At 52.0% G+C, this 18,861-nt stretch overlaps 1 protein-coding gene across 1 annotated transcript in view; it reads left to right on the top strand.

Moving 5' to 3' along the window:
* Window positions 1-12,402, top strand: part of WSCD1 (WSC domain containing 1) — a 39,248-nt gene extending 26,846 nt beyond the window's left edge. The window contains exons 6-9 of the mRNA XM_081161882.1: window positions 7,940-8,099; window positions 9,090-9,254; window positions 9,728-9,928; window positions 11,294-12,402. Of these exons, the coding sequence (XP_081018008.1) occupies window positions 7,940-8,099; window positions 9,090-9,254; window positions 9,728-9,928; window positions 11,294-11,646 (879 nt within the window). The 3' untranslated portion in view covers window positions 11,647-12,402. The remainder of the gene's footprint in view (window positions 1-7,939; window positions 8,100-9,089; window positions 9,255-9,727; window positions 9,929-11,293) is intronic.
* Window positions 12,403-18,861: the final 6,459 nt, after the last annotated feature.

Genomic DNA, 18,861 nt, shown 5'->3' with positions numbered 1-18,861 from the left:
AATGAATTTGGGGAGCTCCAAGAGTGTAGTTTGACAGAAAGAGAACGTTTTGGGGAATATCAGCATCTTAATGATCTGACTCTCTGCCAGCAAGAGGGACTTGACCAGTGTAATGTGTTTTTAAACACAGTAAAATGGTCTTGTCTAATTTTCTGTGATCGTTTGGAGATGGAAGGAAACCTGCTCATTCTCAGTACTCAAAGTCCTATCACCTCCTTCGTTTGGACAGAGGTGAGAATGAAGAGGTGGGGGGAGCTTAGGTATTGGCATTGCTACCAGTCCGGATCTGGGGGTGATTAATTTTGAAGCAGGATATTTATGTGCAAACAGACTATTTGTGGGCGTGGGCATGCCCACAGTGGGGCTGGTGAGTGAAATCTAACACCATCTGTAAATAGGTTACTAACCTGTGACACATCACTAGCATTATGCCTTGTGATCTGAGGTTTTATCTGCCAGCCGCTGGTAGTGGTTCTACTGAGAAAGCAACCAGGGGACAGGATGCAGGAGGGAGACAGGTGCCTCTTTTGGGTGCCCAGGTTCTTCATAGAGAATATCAACCTCCTGGATGTTTTCCCATTGACATTTCTTCTAGGGTTTTTTTCTTTGGCCATTTAATGGCGGCGCCAGCCCAGCCGCCTGTGAAATGGAAAAGCCCGTGCTAACGGGGAGCCTGCTGGGCGGCCGCTGGGGCTCAGATCCGCTGGGATCCCTGCGGACTCGGCGTGTGCGCTGGGCCGCGGCCTCCATGGGGCGCGCAGCTTCACACACCCCCAGGCTGGGTCTGTAAGTGCCTGGGTTTTGTGACTTTCTACCTTGATATTAAGAATTTTTTCTTTGCCAAAATGCTGCATAGTCATTTCAGTGATTGATAGGTTGTGGCTTTGGATGTATTATAAATGTTCTGTAGTGAACCTGTTGATGCTATGCTGTGTGTCTCTGGAGAATATTTATTGTTTTCTTGGGGGGGGGGGGACATTGCACAGGTTTTATTTTAGAAAATTTAGAAATTTTTGGAAATGCAGAAATAAAATTAAAACTTACTTGTAACTTTACTACATTAGAGAAAACAACTAAAAACATTCTGCACACCTTGGTCTTTTATTCCATATACACACATATATATATGTATATATGTATACATATATATGTGCATGTGTGTGTCTGTGTATGTGTATATATATATATATATATATATATATATATATATATATATATATATGTCATCTGCTTTTAATAAATTGAATCTTTCCTTCCTCCTGTTTCCTTCTCTCATCTACTGTTGCATGAGCTCCCTTTGCCCTGCTATGCCCTCCATGGCTACAAGGCATCCCATCCTCTACTGCTGGACATTGAGGCGGTTTCTCTTTTTCCTTTGCTGTTATAAACAATACTGCCGTGCATGCACATCCTTGGGGGCAAACCTTTGAGCAGGTTCATGATTCTTTCCTGGGGCTAAGCTATCAGATATGGGATTGCTGGGGCGAAGGGGATGTGCATTTTCTCTGCGCACTCAAGACTTTCGGTACCTTGAAGGCTGTGGTCGCCAGGCCTCATCGTTCTGAAGGTGGTAGGAAGGCAGCTTCAGAGTCATAGTGACCTGGGGACATAGCCCTGCTCTGCCCTTTCTCGTTTTGTGGTCCTGGCCAGTCACGTAGCCCTGAGCCTTAGTGTCGTCATGTGCTTACTGGGGTTGGTGGTGGCGGAAATGCCTCGCCAGACTGTGGGGACGACTCGGGGACTTTGTGGACGTGACAGAGTTCTGAGGTTTGCGTGTCTCTTGCATAGTGAATATTCCAGACAATGGGGTGATGGTTCCTTTGCTGTGCGTGGGATGCTTAAGACACTGGGTTCATTGGTTCTGAGCCACACAGTGTACCATGAGCTCTTCTTTCTGGGCCATGTTTTGGCTGTGACAGGGAGGGTGTAGCATGGAGAGGGGTTAGTGGGTCTACCGTCTGGAGGCTCAGTGTCTGCAGAGAGCCATTGCCCAAGGGACATCCCATAGAGGCCCCTGGAAACACTGACATTTGCCCCAAACAATCTGGAAGCAGCACCTTTGTGGCTGGACACATGCAAGGGGGCTGTGAGTCAGCTCTTCTTACGGAGAAGCCCCTGCCCCACCCCATGCCTGTAGCCTCCCTTGGACTCGGGTGTCTCCTCTCTGACAGACACCTCACAAGTATTTCATTTCACCCTCAAAGCTCCCTCACAGATGCAGAAATCAAGACTCGGTTTATCCTATCTTAATCTCACACCTGCTGGCTCCAAAGCCTATAATCATTAAGCTATACCCGTTTCATAGGTGATCAAACCAAGGCTCAGAGATGCTCAGTAGCTTGTCAACACCGTGTACCTGACATTGAGCCTTAGCCCGGTGCCACCTCCCTGTAGCTGCCTCTCCAAACCACATGACCCGTGACTCTGCAGTCAGATCCCACAGGCATCAGGTCGGAGGACACAGGCTCAATCCCTGTAACAGCTGATGGGTTTTCATTCAACTTGACATTTGCCCGAAAGCACCAAAAGCAAAAGTTGGCCCCTCGCCCCCCATATTCGGAGCCACCTTTGTGGAAGTCTTCGTTTCTTTTTTGTGTCTTGAATGTCAGACTTGCCTGGAGTGAAGGGACCTGCCCTGGAGGGAGACTGGTCAGAACTAAGCTCTGTGCTAGTTTGCAGATTTCATCAAACACCCGTGCACTCATGTGTTTGCCTCCAAGGAGCTGGGTGTGGCATGTGGCAAGGCCCTGGACTGGGCCGGAGCTGGCTTCTGTTCCAGTCTCCCTGACGGCCTGAGGTCTTGGGCTGCTCACCACCTGCCTCTAAGCCTCAGTTTCACCTTCTGAAATTTGAAGTGCTGATCTTGGAAATGTCTGTAATTCTGTGTAACCATGGAGATCCCAAGAAACATGCTCAAGGAGGAATGAAGGTGGAGAAGATGAGACCCACATGGGCCACTTTATAGAGGGGTCCTTCTTGGAGCCTCACTCTGCCTGTTGGAATGTCCATTCCTTGACCCCTTGGCCATCACCAAGCCTTTGCATGTGGATCCCTCCACCCTGAGAGGCCATCCCTGGCTACATCACAGCCTGGCTTTAGGCTGGAGGTGATGTGTCAGGATCAAGATGCATATCCACCCTGCCCCCCGACATAGGCTCAGTGGCTTCCTCTTCAATCCCTTGTCTAGTTTATTGAAACGATCCCACATCTGTGTTTGTGCCTCCTTTCCACTTTGCTTTTTCTAATAATTTTCTCCTTTCTCTCTCTCTCTCTCTCCCTCTCTCTGGAGCCTGGAATGGGGGTGGGGAGAGTGGGGAAGTTGGCAGAGAGATAAGATTCATCAATATTTAATTTTTATGGAAATCATGTCCTAGAAATCCCCAAGGGTCTGAAAATTTGGTCTGTGTTTTCAGAATCCAGTGATGTCGTTGAAGTGGTTATGTTGTAAATAAAACCACATTACTGTCTGTGGCTCCCTCGCAGCTCTGCAAACACCCAGAAACTTGACAGTTTAATCCACTCAAGGAAGCAAAAACGTTCGGGTCACTGGTGGACAGTACCATGAGGCATCAACGTCGGCAGCACTGTTACAGCCAGGGAGGGAGACGGAGCCCCCTCCCCGGGTCCCCGACGCCCAGGGCGAAAATGACCAACAGGGGGCTCATGCCCAAACCCATTGCCAGTAACTTCGGGGGGAGTTGGGATCTGTAGAGGACATTTCTTCATTCGTTCATTTGTTCGTTAGCCTGTCCGTCAGACATTCGTTAAGCACCCACCGTGCTCTGGAGGACGCAGCAAAGCCCAGCAGCCCAGGGATCCCTGCTCACACGCTCGGGGAAGGAAGCGAGCGGTAAACAGGCCAGGAAGTGAAACCGAGCGCACGCTGAATGCTGACGAGTTCTGTGCAGAAAAATGAAGCAGGAGCATGCAGCCTTAGCCCGTGAGAAATGAAAATATTTATTGACCGAGAGTCTTGTACACGGACGTTCATAGCAACTTCATTCCTAATAGGTAAAGACCAGAAACAGCCCCTGTGTCCACAAGTGGATGAGTCAACAAATTGGTACATTCCCATGCACAGCAACAGCGATCAAAAGGAGCAGTCTATTAACAGATAGAACAACAGGGGTGGTTTAACAAATATATTTCTGAATGGAAGAAAGCAGACCCACAAAAATAGACGTTGGATGGCTCTATTTATAGGACATTCTAGAATAGGCCGAATGAATCTGTGGTGATAGAAATCAGAAGAGCAGTTGCTTTGAGGGAGGGTGGCTGATGGGAAGGGGGTGGAAGAAACTGCTGTGTGTCTTCAGCTGCATTCATCAAGACCACTGAACTGTACGCAGAGGGTCCGAGTACTTCATCGCTGTTATACGTCAATGAAACAAAATCAGAAAGCACAGCAGGGGAATGAGGGGGTGGCAGGAGGAGTGATGCGACTTGAAATGGGTTAGCCAGAGGCCTCACAGAGAAGGCAAGCTGAAGAAAATAAGGGAGCAAGCCACAAGAGTGTCTGGGGGAAGAACATTCTAGGCAGAGAGAACAGCAAATGCAAAGGCCCTGTGGTGGGTGTGTGACTGACTATAAGGGCCACGGGCCAGTAGGAAAGCTAGTGTATTAGTTTACCAGGGCCGCTGTCACCAAGTACTACCGAATGATGGAGGCTTAAACAACGGAAATGTATTTCCTGTCCTTCTGGAGGCCAGAAGTCTGAGATCAAGGTGTTGGCAGGGTTCATTTCTTCTGTCCTGGACTTGCACATGGCGCCTTGTCCCTTTGTCTTCACATGGTGGCTTGGCCTGTGTGTGCTTGTGTTGTAATCTCTCCTTCTGATAACTGCACCCGTCAGATTGGATTGGGGCCTGCCCTCAGGGTCCCATTTGAACATAATTACCTCTGTAAAGACCCTGTCTCCAAATGCAGTCACCTTCTAAGGTATGGGGGTTAGGATTTCAACATGTGAAATTTAGGGGACACAATTCAGCCCAACAGATAGGGGATGCGGCCAGATGGCGGGCCGTGTGCCCTCCCCATCGCTGCCATGCATGCCCAGGCTGCTGTTTCCCCTCGCTGTGGGGAAGGTGTTGGTCCCAGAGGAGACGGGAGGAGGGCTTTGTGGGAGAGGATGGGTGGTGATAGTGGGAGGTTGCAATGCCCACGACGGCTTTTCACCAACTCCCGACTGCAGAACTTACTTGCAGAAAGCCAGTGGTGTTCTGATTGAGGATCTGGACACAGATTTCACTTTCTGGGCAGCGGTGGGTGGAGTCTAGCTGGATGTGCTACTGGGTTTGCCAGCCTTTGTTCTCTCACTCCCAGATCCTGTCGCCTCGGCCCTGCACTGTGACAGTGGCCCTAGATGCCAGAGCTGGATGGATCACTGCATCTGACATTGGGGGCAACTGTGGTTGGGGGTGTGGCTGGTTCCAAAGTTAGGGCCTCATTGTGGCAGCTGAGTATTCAAAGCAACCCTTTTCTGTATGTGCCTGGTAGAGACTAAAGGACCACGAGTGATGATGGGGGGAGGGGCTTCTGGCCTTTGCCTGATCCTGAACTTTCAGGGCCTTGGAGGGAGAGACAAAGTGCGGAACTTCAGGAAACAGACTCTTGGTACTCTGAGTGGCAGGTGGTCTGGGGCCCACCTCTAGTACAGCTAAAGGCCTTAAGAGATAAAAATAGGGGAGCACCTACTGTGTGCTGGGCACTGGGCTGGGTCCTTCTCAAGCATGCCCTCCCTTCATTCTCCCAGCACTCTGCATTGGATATTATTGCCCCCATGTTACAGATGAGAAAATCAAGGTACAGAAAGGGCAGGTATTTGCCCAAGGTCACACAGATATTGAATATGGCACTGGAACCTGAGTCCAGGTCTTTTGAATTATAAACCTGGTGCTTTCTCTACTGTGCGGTGCTTCCTCTCTCAGACATAAAAGTCCCTGGATACCCAGAGCAACTGACTACCCCATCCTCCATCCCTGTTTTAAGCCTCTCCCAGGAAAGGCCTATGGATAGATGTCCTAGCTCACTACCCTCGGGGTGGGCCAGGGGAAGTAGTGAGAGGGCCCGAGAGAAACGAAATCCTCCAGCTCTTCCAGGCAAGCTGATTCATGGGACATGCCCATTTTACAGATGGCGAAACTAAGGTTCCAAAGGGGAGTGACTTGCTTATGGTCCCATAGAATGTTTAAGAGTTTTTCCAATGCAAAAGGGAGCTCTGAGCTCTAGAAGCAGAGTGTGCAGCAAGATTGTGTGTCTGTGTGTGTGTGTAGGTGGGTAGGTGTACGTGAGTAGTGTGAGAATAGTGAAAGCATCCCCCCCTCCCGCCCCCCCCCATCCCTACATGGCAGCTTGGCTCTGAGAGACACGTGGGCCTGGGCCCTGGTGAAAGTCCTGGCGGAGGTGAAGCTGCCCCTCAGCCTCGAAGACGGACCAGGGAGGCAGGGAGAGGCTTTCAGGGGCCTCTGGGCATCTAGGAGAGAATTCAGCCAGTGCCTAACAACAGCCCTGCATGGGGGCAGCATCCAGCAGCATCCGCTCCCCTCCCTCCTAAGGTCTCTCCCCTCCCCCAGGCCCTGCACTGTCTCTCTGGGCTGGGACACCGCCTCTATTGTCTCTCTGAGATCCTCCGCTTTACCAAGCTGCGCCCAGAAAACGCTATTGATTTCCTTTTATTTATTTATTTATGAGATTTCGCCGTGGGTAAAAAAGAAAGAGGTTTGTGCGGCCCTTCCCTCGGCAGTGGGAAGTTTTCTCCACCCACAGCCCCCTCCCTTGCACACTCCTAGAGGCCTCTCCTCTCTGCACACTCCGGGAGGCTCGCATCTCCTGCGTGCCAGATGCAGGGGTGGGCAGAGATGAAATGGAGCTATGTGTCCTATCTAGTGCCCGGTACATAGTAGGTGCTCAAAAATACCTGCGAGAGAAGTGGGTGGAGGAATTTTGAGTGAGCTGTGGCTGATGCGGGAGGGTAAGGAGACAGAGGACCACTCATTCCTCTGTGAGCACCGAGCCTGTGCCGGGCCCAGTGCTGGGCAATTAAGACTCTTCTCATCCAGTGCTCATAATAAACGAGCAAGGGAGCTTCTATTACTTTTATTCAATGGTGAAATTCAGAGAGGCTCAGCACCTTGCCCAAGGTCACACCCAGGCCTTCCAATGCCAACATTCCAGGTCTATCATACGGTACAGCTTTCTCAGTGGGAACAAGAAACCGTGTAAGAGACCGCCAGGAGCTGAACCCTGGCAGGGGCCCCTCCTCACCCCACCCCAGCTCTCAGGATGCCCCCATGGGGGTCAGTACATTGGTGGATAGAAGTCTACTCTTGCTCACCTCTCCCATCTTGGGGAGATGGGTGTGGGGGAAACTGTTCTTGGCCCTACACCCCACCCTGCAGCAGACTTCAGGCATAAGGGTTGGGTTGGTGTCTTTCTAGGGAGAGCTAGCAGGAATTCCAGACGTCGCTTGGGGCTCTCGGTCTACTGGTTAAACCTGTGATACATTGAGCCCTAACTGCCCTGGGTGGGTTTATCTGTCCCATTCTGACCCCCACACTCATTTTCCCCCATGGATCCCACTGTCCATTCCCACCCTGACTGCCTCCTAGACATCTTGAAAGTCCGGTCCAGGCTCTGCTCCCTCCTTCCACACCTGGCTCACCTTTGTCATAGCACCATTCTCACTGTGCTATAACTGTTGACTTGTCAGCCGCCAGCTGTGAGCTACTGGAGGGCAGAAGTCACGTCTCGTTGAGTTGGTCTCCCTGGGCTTGGGCACAGAGCACAGCACTAAAAGGATGGACAGATATCCCTGTTGATCCCCTATAGCTGGCAGCTGGTAGCTGGCAGCACGTCCACGTGTTCATCCCACACCTGAGCTGTGGGAGGTGTGGCCCTCACATTCACCCGAGATGCTCCTCTTCCTCTCCTTGTCCTGCAGGAGTTCCCCTTGGCCATCCTCAGAGGCTGGGAGTGCTACTGTGCTTACCCCACCCCCCAGTTCAACCTGCGGGATGCTGTGAACAGCTCGCTGTGTGGCCAGGAGCCTGAGGCACAGAGGCTGGCCAAGTACTGCCAGGTCTACCAGACCCCGGTGCAAGGTGAGCCCCCACCCCAGAGGTGGGCAAGGCGTGAAGCGCCCTCTTCCCTGCGCCTGCCTCTGGTTGTGGCATTTGGTCTGGGGGTTTGTAAATGCTGGCCATGGCTGACTGCAGTCCTGGGGTAGGAAGGGCGTCTGTGTAAAAACCCTGTATCCGGGATGGAGGAGGCCTCTACCATCCATGGAAGCTGGACACAGGACGCAGGGTCAGTTTGAAGAGCATCTGACCTTTATCTGAGTCTCTCTGGAGATAAGGGTGGCTTGAGGAAGGAAGGAAGTGCAGAGAGGCAGGGCCAGAGGGATAGCAGTGGCAAGGTGGTGGCGCTGCGTCCATGGGAGCTCAGTGGCCACAGGAGCCTCAGAGGCTTCCCCAGGCCAACCCAGGTCCTCGGGACCAGTAGGGCTTTTGGACTGTAATGTGTGAGCATCCAGTCTGCCCGGCTGACCTTAGGAGCTGGTGGAGGAAGAGCAGAGGGGGCGGGATGCTGCCTCCTTCATGGAGCACCTGCTGTGACCCAGCACAGTCCAGGGTTTGGGGGCTTCCACGTGATGATTTCATGCAGCCCTGGGGGAAGGAAGAGTAGGCTCAGAGAGGTTGCTTACCTGATACTAGTCCAGCAGGCTCATTGTTGGCTGTACCTGGGTGTGTGGCATTGGTCAGCCCAGCCATGACTCCAGCCACCTCCCCTGCAGTTATCTGTGCTGTGCCCGTAGCCAAGGCTTGGCTGTGGCCATGGAGACAAAGCTGAGGCTGAGGGTCCTCAGGGCGCCAATATGCACCACACTCTTGAGTGGGCTTCCGAGGCCTCGTTGTCACTGACGCTTTCTCTGGCCAGCCATGTGCAGGAGGTAAACCCCTCCCCCTTTGGGGGCCTCAGTTCACACTTGTGTTAAGCGGGAGTCTTGGATCAGCAGTTTCTATCTAGGGGGGTCCGGCGGTGAGTCTGTCACCACGAGGGTAAGTGACCCTGAGACAACGTATGGCTTTCAGACACACGGTGCACAGACAGGAGGTTCCTGCCCACCAAGTCCAAAGTGTTTGTGGCTCTTTCGAGCTTCCCGGGCGCGGGGAACACGTGGGCTCGGCACCTCATCGAGCATGCCACCGGCTTCTACACCGGCAGCTACTACTTCGACGGGACTCTCTACAACAAAGGTAGGCGAAGGCTGCGGAGAGGGGGGGAGGCAGCTCCCGTGGCCAGACCGTCTCCTCGGGGCCCTGGAGCAGTGCTTCTCCCATGCATGTGTGTCACAACCTCCCAGGGACGTGTTCAATTCAGCAGACGCCTGGGCCGAGCCTCGGAGTCCGGCTCAGTTGATCCGATGTGAGCCTAGAATTGCTGTTTCTGACAGGCTCCTGAGGACATGCTTAGAGAGAGGAAGGGAAAGAGAGAAAGAAACAGATATGAGAGAGAAACATCAATCGGTCGCCTCCCATGGAGGCCCCTCCTGTCAGCCATCCATAGGCCTCCCAGAGCCCTCTGCTCTGCCATCCACGGGCCTCTCTTTTGCCCCTATTGTCAGTTTTCCCTCAGGGATGCAGGCTGGCATTTGGATTTATCTGCTGCCTGGCAGTCGGGGCCCCAACATGCCTTCTTCCAAAGCAGCCCTCCGCTTTGTCCCGGGCAGGGTTTAAGGGTGAGAAGGACCACTGGCGGAGCCGGCGCACCATCTGTGTGAAGACCCACGAGAGTGGCAGGAGGGAGATCGAGATGTTCGACTCGGCCATCCTGCTGATCCGGAACCCGTACCGGTCCCTGGTGGCCGAATTCAACAGGAAGTGTGCGGGCCACCTGGGCTACGCAGCTGACCGCAACTGGAAGAGCAAAGGTAGAGAAGGGGCTGGCAGGTGGGGGTCACTGCTACTTTACTCATGGAGGCAGCCTGCTGACACATACTTACTGAAGTCCTACTGTGTGCCAGGCGCTGGGCAAGGCACCGGGGGCCCAGGAAAGGGGTCATGGTCTCTGCCCTCAAGGCATGCACAGTCGGCCTTTTAGCAGTGAATTACGGAGGTACAGGTCAGGGTGGTGAGCGATATCAAATCAAGCCGTCAGAAAAAAATTCAGGGTGGTGGCGTGATGAGTTGTAGGACTATAGGCCAGGCAGGCTGTGCTTCTGTCCCTGCGTGGCTCTGGATCCGCTGAGGCTGACCTGTGGCCTTCCTTTTCCTCATCACCCTTGTCTTAGACCAGCACCCAGCCATCCCTGCCCCCCTTTAGGATGGAAGCCAGCTAAGCTCTGATCCCTCCTGGGCTTCTTACCAGCCCAAATGACCGGGGGAAGCTGCATACCTTCCGAGCCTCAGTTTCCTCATCTGAAAAGCAGGGTGGTCCCCATCTCAGAGGACTATGTTGAGGATGAGAGAAAACAAATGCTTCCCATAGCCCAGTTATGAAAACTATTTTGTTAGGGTGATTCTTAACATTTGCATTCCCCTCCCTAAACAAAACACCTAATTTCTTAATTCGCTAGAAAAGAAATCTCATGAAGTAGGTCATCTGCAGAAGTTTGGGCCCATCCGTGGCTTCGTCATACATCTTCCCGCCCCTTGTGCCACAGGTCCAGCTGCCTCACACCCGCCGACACAGTGAGCACCGGTCAGGCAGTGCTCACTCAGATGTACAGGAGGGGCCGGGAGAGGAAGCCTGTCCTGGGCAGCGTCTTCCTTACTGGGAGGCCCAGCGGCTGCCCACACACACGCTGCTCAGTCCCTGTCACCCACGTCACATGTGCATAGTTGCCAGAGACAAGATCAAGGTGAATGAGGGTCATCTCCAAAGAGATGCCCTGCCTCGGTTTCCCACCTGTCCTTAATACCGCTGTGTCATGCACTGTGGCCCAGCCCAGCTCTCCCTGGCCAGGTGCAGGGCCCAAGTCCAAGAATTCATAGCACGTGAGAGAGAGAACCAGTTCTTGGTGCATGCAGTTTGCACGTATTTTAACTCAATGTGTTTGCTGGGGGGCAGGCAGACTCATGGTCATGTCTTCCCAGCTTAGGACTCTGCAGAGCCCAGCCTGATGCTAACCTTTATTCGCACTAAGTCACCAGGAAGGTCTTTCTCAGCCGGAGATTCTGGCAGATTGGCCGTGGGCAGCGGGTGATGGAAAATCCTGGCCGCTTCCCTGGGCATCCAGAGGGGCAGCAGCCCTCCCAGGCCGGGGTCTGACACGGCACCCCTTTGTCCCCCGCAGAGTGGCCTGACTTCGTCAACAGCTACGCATCGTGGTGGTCCTCGCACGTCCTGGACTGGCTCAAATACGGCAAGCGGCTGCTGGTCGTGCACTATGAGGAGCTGCGGCGCAGCCTGGTGCCCACGCTGCGGGAGATGGTGGCCTTCCTTAACGTGACCGTGAGCGAGGAGCGGCTGCTGTGCGTGGAGAACAACAAGGAGGGCAGCTTCCGACGGCACGGCCGGCGCCCTCACGACCCGGAGCCCTTCACCCCTGAGATGAAGGACTTGATCAATGGCTACATCCGGACGGTGGACAAGGCCCTGCGCGATCACAACTGGGCTGGGCTGCCCAGGGAGTATGTGCCCAGATGATAGGCGCGGCCACTCTGCCCGCCCTGCTGCGCCCGCTCAGATGCTCAGGGGGTGGCCTCGCTGGGACACAAGGCTGCTGTGCCACCAGCAGGGAGGCTGCCCAGTGCTGCCTCCCTCTTGTGCAGGGAGACTAGTCGCAAGCCCTTAGCCCACCCAGCAGACACCATGCCACAGGACAAACACGCTCCTAGCCAGACATGCTTAGACATGCCACTCCACGCTCACAGTGCCTGTTTTGACAAGCCTGACACCATGCAGGGTGTGCCAGACACTTGCAGACTTGCAAACACAATCACACAGATGCCAGGTTCCATGTTCCCAGAGGCTGTCAGTCTGTCTGTCTCACACACACACACACACACACACACACACACACACACACACACACACACACTCGTGCACCAGGGCTCCTGGAGGCCCCAGGTTTCCTGTTTTCAGCCCCAGGCATGGACTTGCTGGTCCAGGTTCTTGACTGTGGGATGCTGGGTGGGGCGGGCATCATGCTCTGAGCAGCAAGGACTTGAGCATGGAGTTGGGCTCACGGATTGTTGCTGCTGGGCCACGCGGCCCTGACATCCCATAAATGTGTGTGGTGTGACAACTGGGCACCACGAACTCTGCAGCCCTGCCTCCCCCCCCCCCCAGGTGGGTTGGCAGCACCGTGGACAGTGGAGCACCTGTAACTCACACCAACCTCAGGACCCATCCCAAGTTCTGTGCACCCCCTTCTAACATGAGTGCTCCTTGGAGTGAGGCTTCCTTGCCTGGCTTCTTTCTCCAACTGTCCCCAGGAGAGTGGGCTTTCACCCTATGCCTCAGATACAGGGTGTTAGAGCGAGGGGACAGTGGGGCAGAGAGGGGACTGGGCCTCAGGGTATTCCTGGACCTGAGGGCCCCATATGTCATCAGGAGGGGCTTGGGGTGGGCATGGGGAAACCAAGGAAGGACGTGATCTTAGGGATCACTGTGACTGGTTGCCCTACCCATCTTGACAGGTCTCCACTCTCCAAGGGGTCTCACGTTTGGGTCATGACCATTAACAACACAACCCTGCACCCTTGGGGGAGAGGCCATAGCTGCAGCTTCTGCCGACCCCCAGTGGCCATGGCCGAGCCCTCTCTGTCCCTCTGTTACTCACCTCACCACTTCCTGTCCCCAGCCTCTTTGCCACACCATCTGTCTTTATTTCTGCTACGCTGTCATCCTTCCCACTTGTTCATGCATTTCCTCAGCAGAAAGGGGCTGGCGCTCACAGATGCTGACACCTGCCGAGTGCTGGCCTCCGGAGACGGGGAAGACCCGTATGAAAGGCAGCCTTCCCCACCCTAGCTCAGTCCACGGGCCCAGGGGAGGGGTCGTCACCCTCGGAGTGAGAAACCCAGTAACAGGAGCATGAATGCTGTGCAGGCTCACAATGGTCGGCCCACGTGCCTGGGGTCTTCAGGGAGTGCACCAAAGCAACTTTGATCTGGTCTTGAGAAATCTGTAGGAATCATCCCAGCAAAGCAGAGGGGAAGGGTAATTAAGGCAAAAGAACAGCGTGTGCTTAGAGGCTTGGAAAACCTTGGTGTGTTTTGCAAAACAGGTGAATGGAGTGTGGGGCGTGTGTGTCTCTCCGAGTCTGCAGCAGAAGGAGGGGAGTGGGTGGGTGGGGACAGAGATGGGGGCACAGAAAAAGACTCTGTCCTGATGGCCACTTAGTGTTTAGCCTGGAAGGGGCCTGGGTGCTGATGCTAATTTCCTCCCTGGGTCACCCTTTGCTACATGTCTGGGGCTCAGGAATGAGGCTGTGGAGACGGGGGTTTGGGTCTAGAGGTTGGAATGACCTGGGAGCATGGCCCAGGACAGTGAGAGATGCAGGGAGGGTGGTGGAGAGCCTAGTTACATACTGAGTCCTGTGGGAGGGCGAAGAGTGGGGTGAGTGGGCCTGAATCGGGCCAGCCCCTGAGCCTCTACAGCTTGTCCAGACCTGGGGTAACCCCAGCTGGCCCCTTCATCTGACATCCCCTCAGCCTGAGCCAAGCTACATCATGAGGAGAAAATGGGGTGAGGGGTTTGGGAAAGCTGGGCATAGGGATGGCTTGAACCTCTACTCCCTGACTGGTGGTGGGGAGCCAAGAGCCACCCCTAGTGAAGGCAGGCAGGGCAGGAGGGCTCAGTGGAGCCACCTTTCCTCAGAGGGAAGTCTTCCCAGCCTTCAGTTTTACCAGTGAGTGGGGTGAACATCTGTGCTCCTGGCGGCCTCCAAGTTCCTGCTGAGTCCCCCAAACCTACACTGGTGCTGAGGCTGTTCTAGACCACCCCACAGCATCACCTGGCTCAGCTCAAAGCTGGAAACACCAGCTTCTTTTTAAATGTTTATTGTTCAGCATGGGCTCCACAGTCAAGCCTGTGAAGGCCTCTGATGAGGCTGTGTCTCCCGAGTTCTAGTTGAGACCCACTAGGAGTTTCCACACTGTCTTGGAAGGGGCCGGGGACACCTGCATCCCAGAGCAAACACAGTCTCAAAGGAGACGGCAGCACAAACCGGTGGAGAAGAGGGAAGCTGGCATCCTCCCGAGGCCGGCTCCACGGCTATGGCCCTCACTCCCTGCCACCCAGGCAATCTTCAGGTAGGAAACCGAGAAGCCGTGGGGGCTGGAGAAGGCAGAGGTGTGGCTGGAGAGTTGACCAGGACCACAGCCGAGGCGGCTCCCTGAGCTCCCCCTCCCCACCAGGAGTCAGGGGAGCAGCAGCACAGCCGTTCCTCCTGGTAGCTGGCTGGGTGCATTCCTTGTCACCAAGTCCCCAGAGACCTCTTGGGTCCTGCAGCTTACTTGCACCTTGGCCAGGCATGCATATGAGTAGGATGACGGGGTCAGGTTGCATCCGGGCTACGCTGAGTTGCTGCCCATGGTAAGGACCTGACACTTGGCAAGTGCTTCTGGACGTTGGGTGAGCAAGGAGGTGTAAAGGCCCCACCTGCTGCTGCTGGCTCTCAGCAGCCACAGCCCCAGGCCTGCCTCCGTGGGAGAGCAGAGCACGGTAAGGGGGATCCACCAGTCCTTTGGGGAAAGTCTGTTTGTGTCCCAGTTAGGTCTTGTCTATAGCTCATGGCTTCTCCATAAAGGGTTAACTGTCCCAACCAGCCAAGGAGTATTTGGGGGAGAAGTGTGGGAAACGTATTGGGAGCCTTTGAACAGTGAAACTCTGGCTGTCTACAGATTCTAACTTTAATAGCAAGACTATAGAGTTACATAAACCTGTGCTAAAACATGTAATTTTCATGGATTTCATCTCCTGTTGTGGATCAATTTGGAAAAACCAAAATATATAATTTTAAGAAGCTAAAACACATTCTGATAATCCCAGCGACGTGAAAATGAGAGAAAAGAATAGATAGGCTTCCAAACTCTGGGAAGAAAGCTGCTTAATTACGTGAGCATCTTGCAATGAAGTCTCTTGCAGCTAAAATTAGATTTTGAGTGCCTGAATATGCAACAGTGTTTGCACACCAGAATGCATTTTTCCCTTAAAAGTAGCAGGAGCTACTTGGTAGTTAGGGGGCCCCAAGAGGGGAGATGGAAGTGCTGCAGTTGATCTTCGTGGCCGCAAGAATCCTTGGAGCATAGGTTCGTGTTCTTCTGACGGGAAACTTGGAGGCGTTTGAAATGTGATGCCTTTGGTTCACTCATTTCTCTTAGGGAGAAATCGACAGGTTGGAACCCACATTGATCACCACCCAGTAGTGGGCAAGTTGGCCTGAGCAAGTGGAAGTAGAGTCAAGTAGAAATAATACAGGGTCTACAGATTGAAGGGCTGGGATGTGGTCCCAGCTCCGCCCTGCTATGATCTTGGGAAGGCCTTTTCCCTCTCTAATCTCAGTTTTCCATCCATAAAATGAAAGATGTGATGGATGTTGTTATTGCATCCCCATGTTCGTTCATTCCCCCGTTTCCTTTCCCAGTAGCCCCTGGTTTCTGTTTGGGGACTTTACAATCTGGCTGAGCTGACTCAGTCATCACTTCCAGGGGTGAACTCATGACCTAAACTAAGCCAACCGCACATTCCAGCTCCCTGGCTGCAGTGATTGGTTCAGGTACAGCCATGTGCCCTAAGGCAATGCAGCCAGAGGGAATTTCAAGAGTTTTTCTGGGAATGTTGGGTAGAGGCTCTTTTTATCCACAGTGCTGGATGTGAAAGAGGAAGTAGGTAGTCTTGAGTCTTGATGGTGGCCGTCTTGGGACCATGAAGAAGAACCACTCTCAGCCTGAAGTCGATGCTACTGAAGGGAAAGTCAAGAGGTAGAAAGAAGCCAGGTCCTTGGTGACATTGTTTAAGTACAGGATCAAGCTTCGCCTGCAACTGGCCCCACTCTGGACAGTTTTGTTCCATGAGCCAATAAATTCCCTTTATTGTTTAAGTTGGGTTTTTGTTACTTACAGCCCAGAGCAGGGTCCAAAGGGCTTGGATTGAAAGGCACTGAGGTCTCCACATTCTCTGTCTCTGTCTGATGTAGATAAAGACCAAAACTCAGACCTGTATGAGCTGGTAGAACTAGAAAGTTTCTTTTTACAAGAATGGGCCTGGTTGTGAAATACTCAATAGGAGGCTGTGCTTAGGCAGGACAAGAAGCATTTTTAAGTCAGTACACAGTGAAGTCACCTATATATCCTTAGAAAATTACTCCTTGATTGTCCAGCCCAACCCATCAATTGTCTTATTTAATCCTTAACTGATACTTTGTTATTATCTCCACTTAACAGATGAGAGGACTAGGACACTGATCTTTAATTAATGTAAAAGATGGCCCTGTTGCATTTACCATAACTCTTCTCGTGAAGAATATGATGTGGTCTTGACAGGAATGCTTTGATAAGCTCTTTGGGTTGAAAATGAGACCTCCTTGAAGAGACATTTTTGAGTAACAGTTGATGGGCAGTAAGATGCCATCTAAGGAGGGTAGGTATGGTTATTCCTACAGCTTTTGTTTTGCTGAGTGGGATATGCAAGCTCAGGGGCAGAGCAGAATCGCTGCCACTAGAGGAGAGGCTGGGTGATGAAACTGAGTTCCCCTCCTCTGTCCTCTCTTTAATCCTGCTATGTGATAGGAATTAGAGGGACAGAGGGAGTTAGGGCCCCTACCTTCAAGCTATCCTTGGAATGTCTGACTCTAATACAGTGTGCCAGAATGGAGGTCTATACAATGGGTAGAGAAAGCCAAGAATCCCAGGAATCCATGTGAGTATATTTGCCCCCAGTGCGCTCTTTTTTTTTTTTTTTTTTTACTGAAGATAGATTTGTGTCCCTCCTCAGAACTCTTATGTGCTAAAACATTGCAGAAATCTGGTCCACTGGCATGGGAAATATAACCAGGTCCATCCTAAGTAACAAGCACAGTTGCTTATATAAAATAAGAAATCTTGATATCAAACAAAAATAAAAACAATTCCAGTTGGTGCTATAAGCATAAGCATGAGCTGAATGAATTAACTTTCCAAGGTGTCTTCAGTACTTGAGAAATTTTTTAAAATTCAGACATCAACAGTGACAGATACATGGCTTGTTGGTGCGGCCAATGATGATCTATAATAGTAAACAGTGCTCTTATAAGTCACGAAGCTCTACAAACATCATTCCACATGTGCCATCAGTGAGGTGGACATTGTAATTTCCATGGGGGGGGGGTTAGTTTATGAGAAAGTTCAAATCCTTTATCGTACAGATAAGAAAAATGAGACTCAGAATGGGAAAGGGTTTCCTACGAGGTCATTCTGTGAGAATGAGTGGTGGAGATAGGGCTGGAAAGAGGGCTCTTCCATGAAACCACCTGATTACTCTTGTACTGCATTCCTGTAACTTCAAGAAATTCCTGGAAATAAGGCAAGTGTGCCATTAAGCTCATTTGGAAGTGACTCCATTAATTTCACTGCTAGTATTTTTTGGTGGGCACCTGAGTTCAATTTTAAGAGCCATTTATCAAGCATCCCCAGTACTTGAAAACTTGCTCAGATGATGCAGGTCTTTCCACAGGAGAGAGGTCAGGGAGATGGACCATAACTTGCCATAAGAAAGGAGTCTAGGGTTTTCATCCTGAATCACAAATATCCCAGGCAGCAGGAAAGCCCTGTTCCCTAAATATATTAATAGACAAGCATCTTTGGTGAACCTGAGCCCAGCAGTGTGCATGTGTTTCAGAATACATGTGCATGCAGGTGTGAGCTCCAGCTGCTGACAGGCAACTGCTCCTTTGAATCCCATGCCAGTCTACCTGAGCATTACAAGTGACAAGAGCCTGGTCACCTGTCTTTGGCATCAACTCAATCGGATAACTTCTTCCCACAAGCAGAGCTACCACATCCAGAAGACACAGTAATCCAGTCCCATTTTGGAAGGCAGGGCACACACTTAGTGTGTCTGGGAGAATGCCGGGGAATGCTGAGCCGTGGCATCAGGCACAGATGCTTCCCTCTCTACCCAGCCTTCAGCCATCTACATTTTTGTACCACCAGGCATTGCCAAAGGTTGAGATCACAACTCGCCAGAATCACCTGGATTAGTTTTCTGTTGCTGCATAACAAATTACCACAAACTGAGCAGCTTAAAACAGCACATATTTAAACCCACCGCTTCTGTAGGCAAGGAATCTGGGCACAGCTAGATGGATCTTCTGCTTCAGGATCTCACTGGGCTGCAGTCTAGGTGTTAGCCAGGTTGTGTTCTCATCTGAAGGTTTGACTGGAAAAGGGTCCACATCCAACTCACTCAGATTATTGGCAAAATTAAGTCACTTGTGGTTATAGGATCAAGGCTCTCAGTCTTTCCAACCCACCCACAGTTCTCAATAAGTGGGCCTCTCATAGGCAGTTCACAGCACTGTTGTTGGCCTCTTCAAGGTTGGCTGCAAAGTGAGAGAGTCTGACTTATGTTATATAGTCACAGGAATGCCATCTCTTCACCTTTGCTATATTCTGGATAGAAGCAAATCACAGACCCTACCCATACTCAAGGAGATTATATAAGGACATGAATGCCAGGAGTTGGGGACCACTGGGGACCATCTTTGGGTCTATTCATCACAACACCAATATGGAAAAAGTCCAGAAATCAGTACATTCCCTATGGTCTGTAGAGCACTGCTGACCACTGGGTTACATTGGATGTAGTGGATGTTCTGAAGAATCATCCAGGAGGATCGGTTATATCCATGTTATAATGAGTTTAGGTCTAATGTCC

This window comes from Miniopterus schreibersii (genome assembly GCF_964146895.1).
Source record: "Miniopterus schreibersii genome assembly, chromosome: 16".
In the NCBI taxonomy this organism is placed as follows: domain Eukaryota; kingdom Metazoa; phylum Chordata; class Mammalia; order Chiroptera; family Miniopteridae; genus Miniopterus; species Miniopterus schreibersii.
This window is presented reverse-complemented; position numbering and strand designations above follow the sequence as displayed.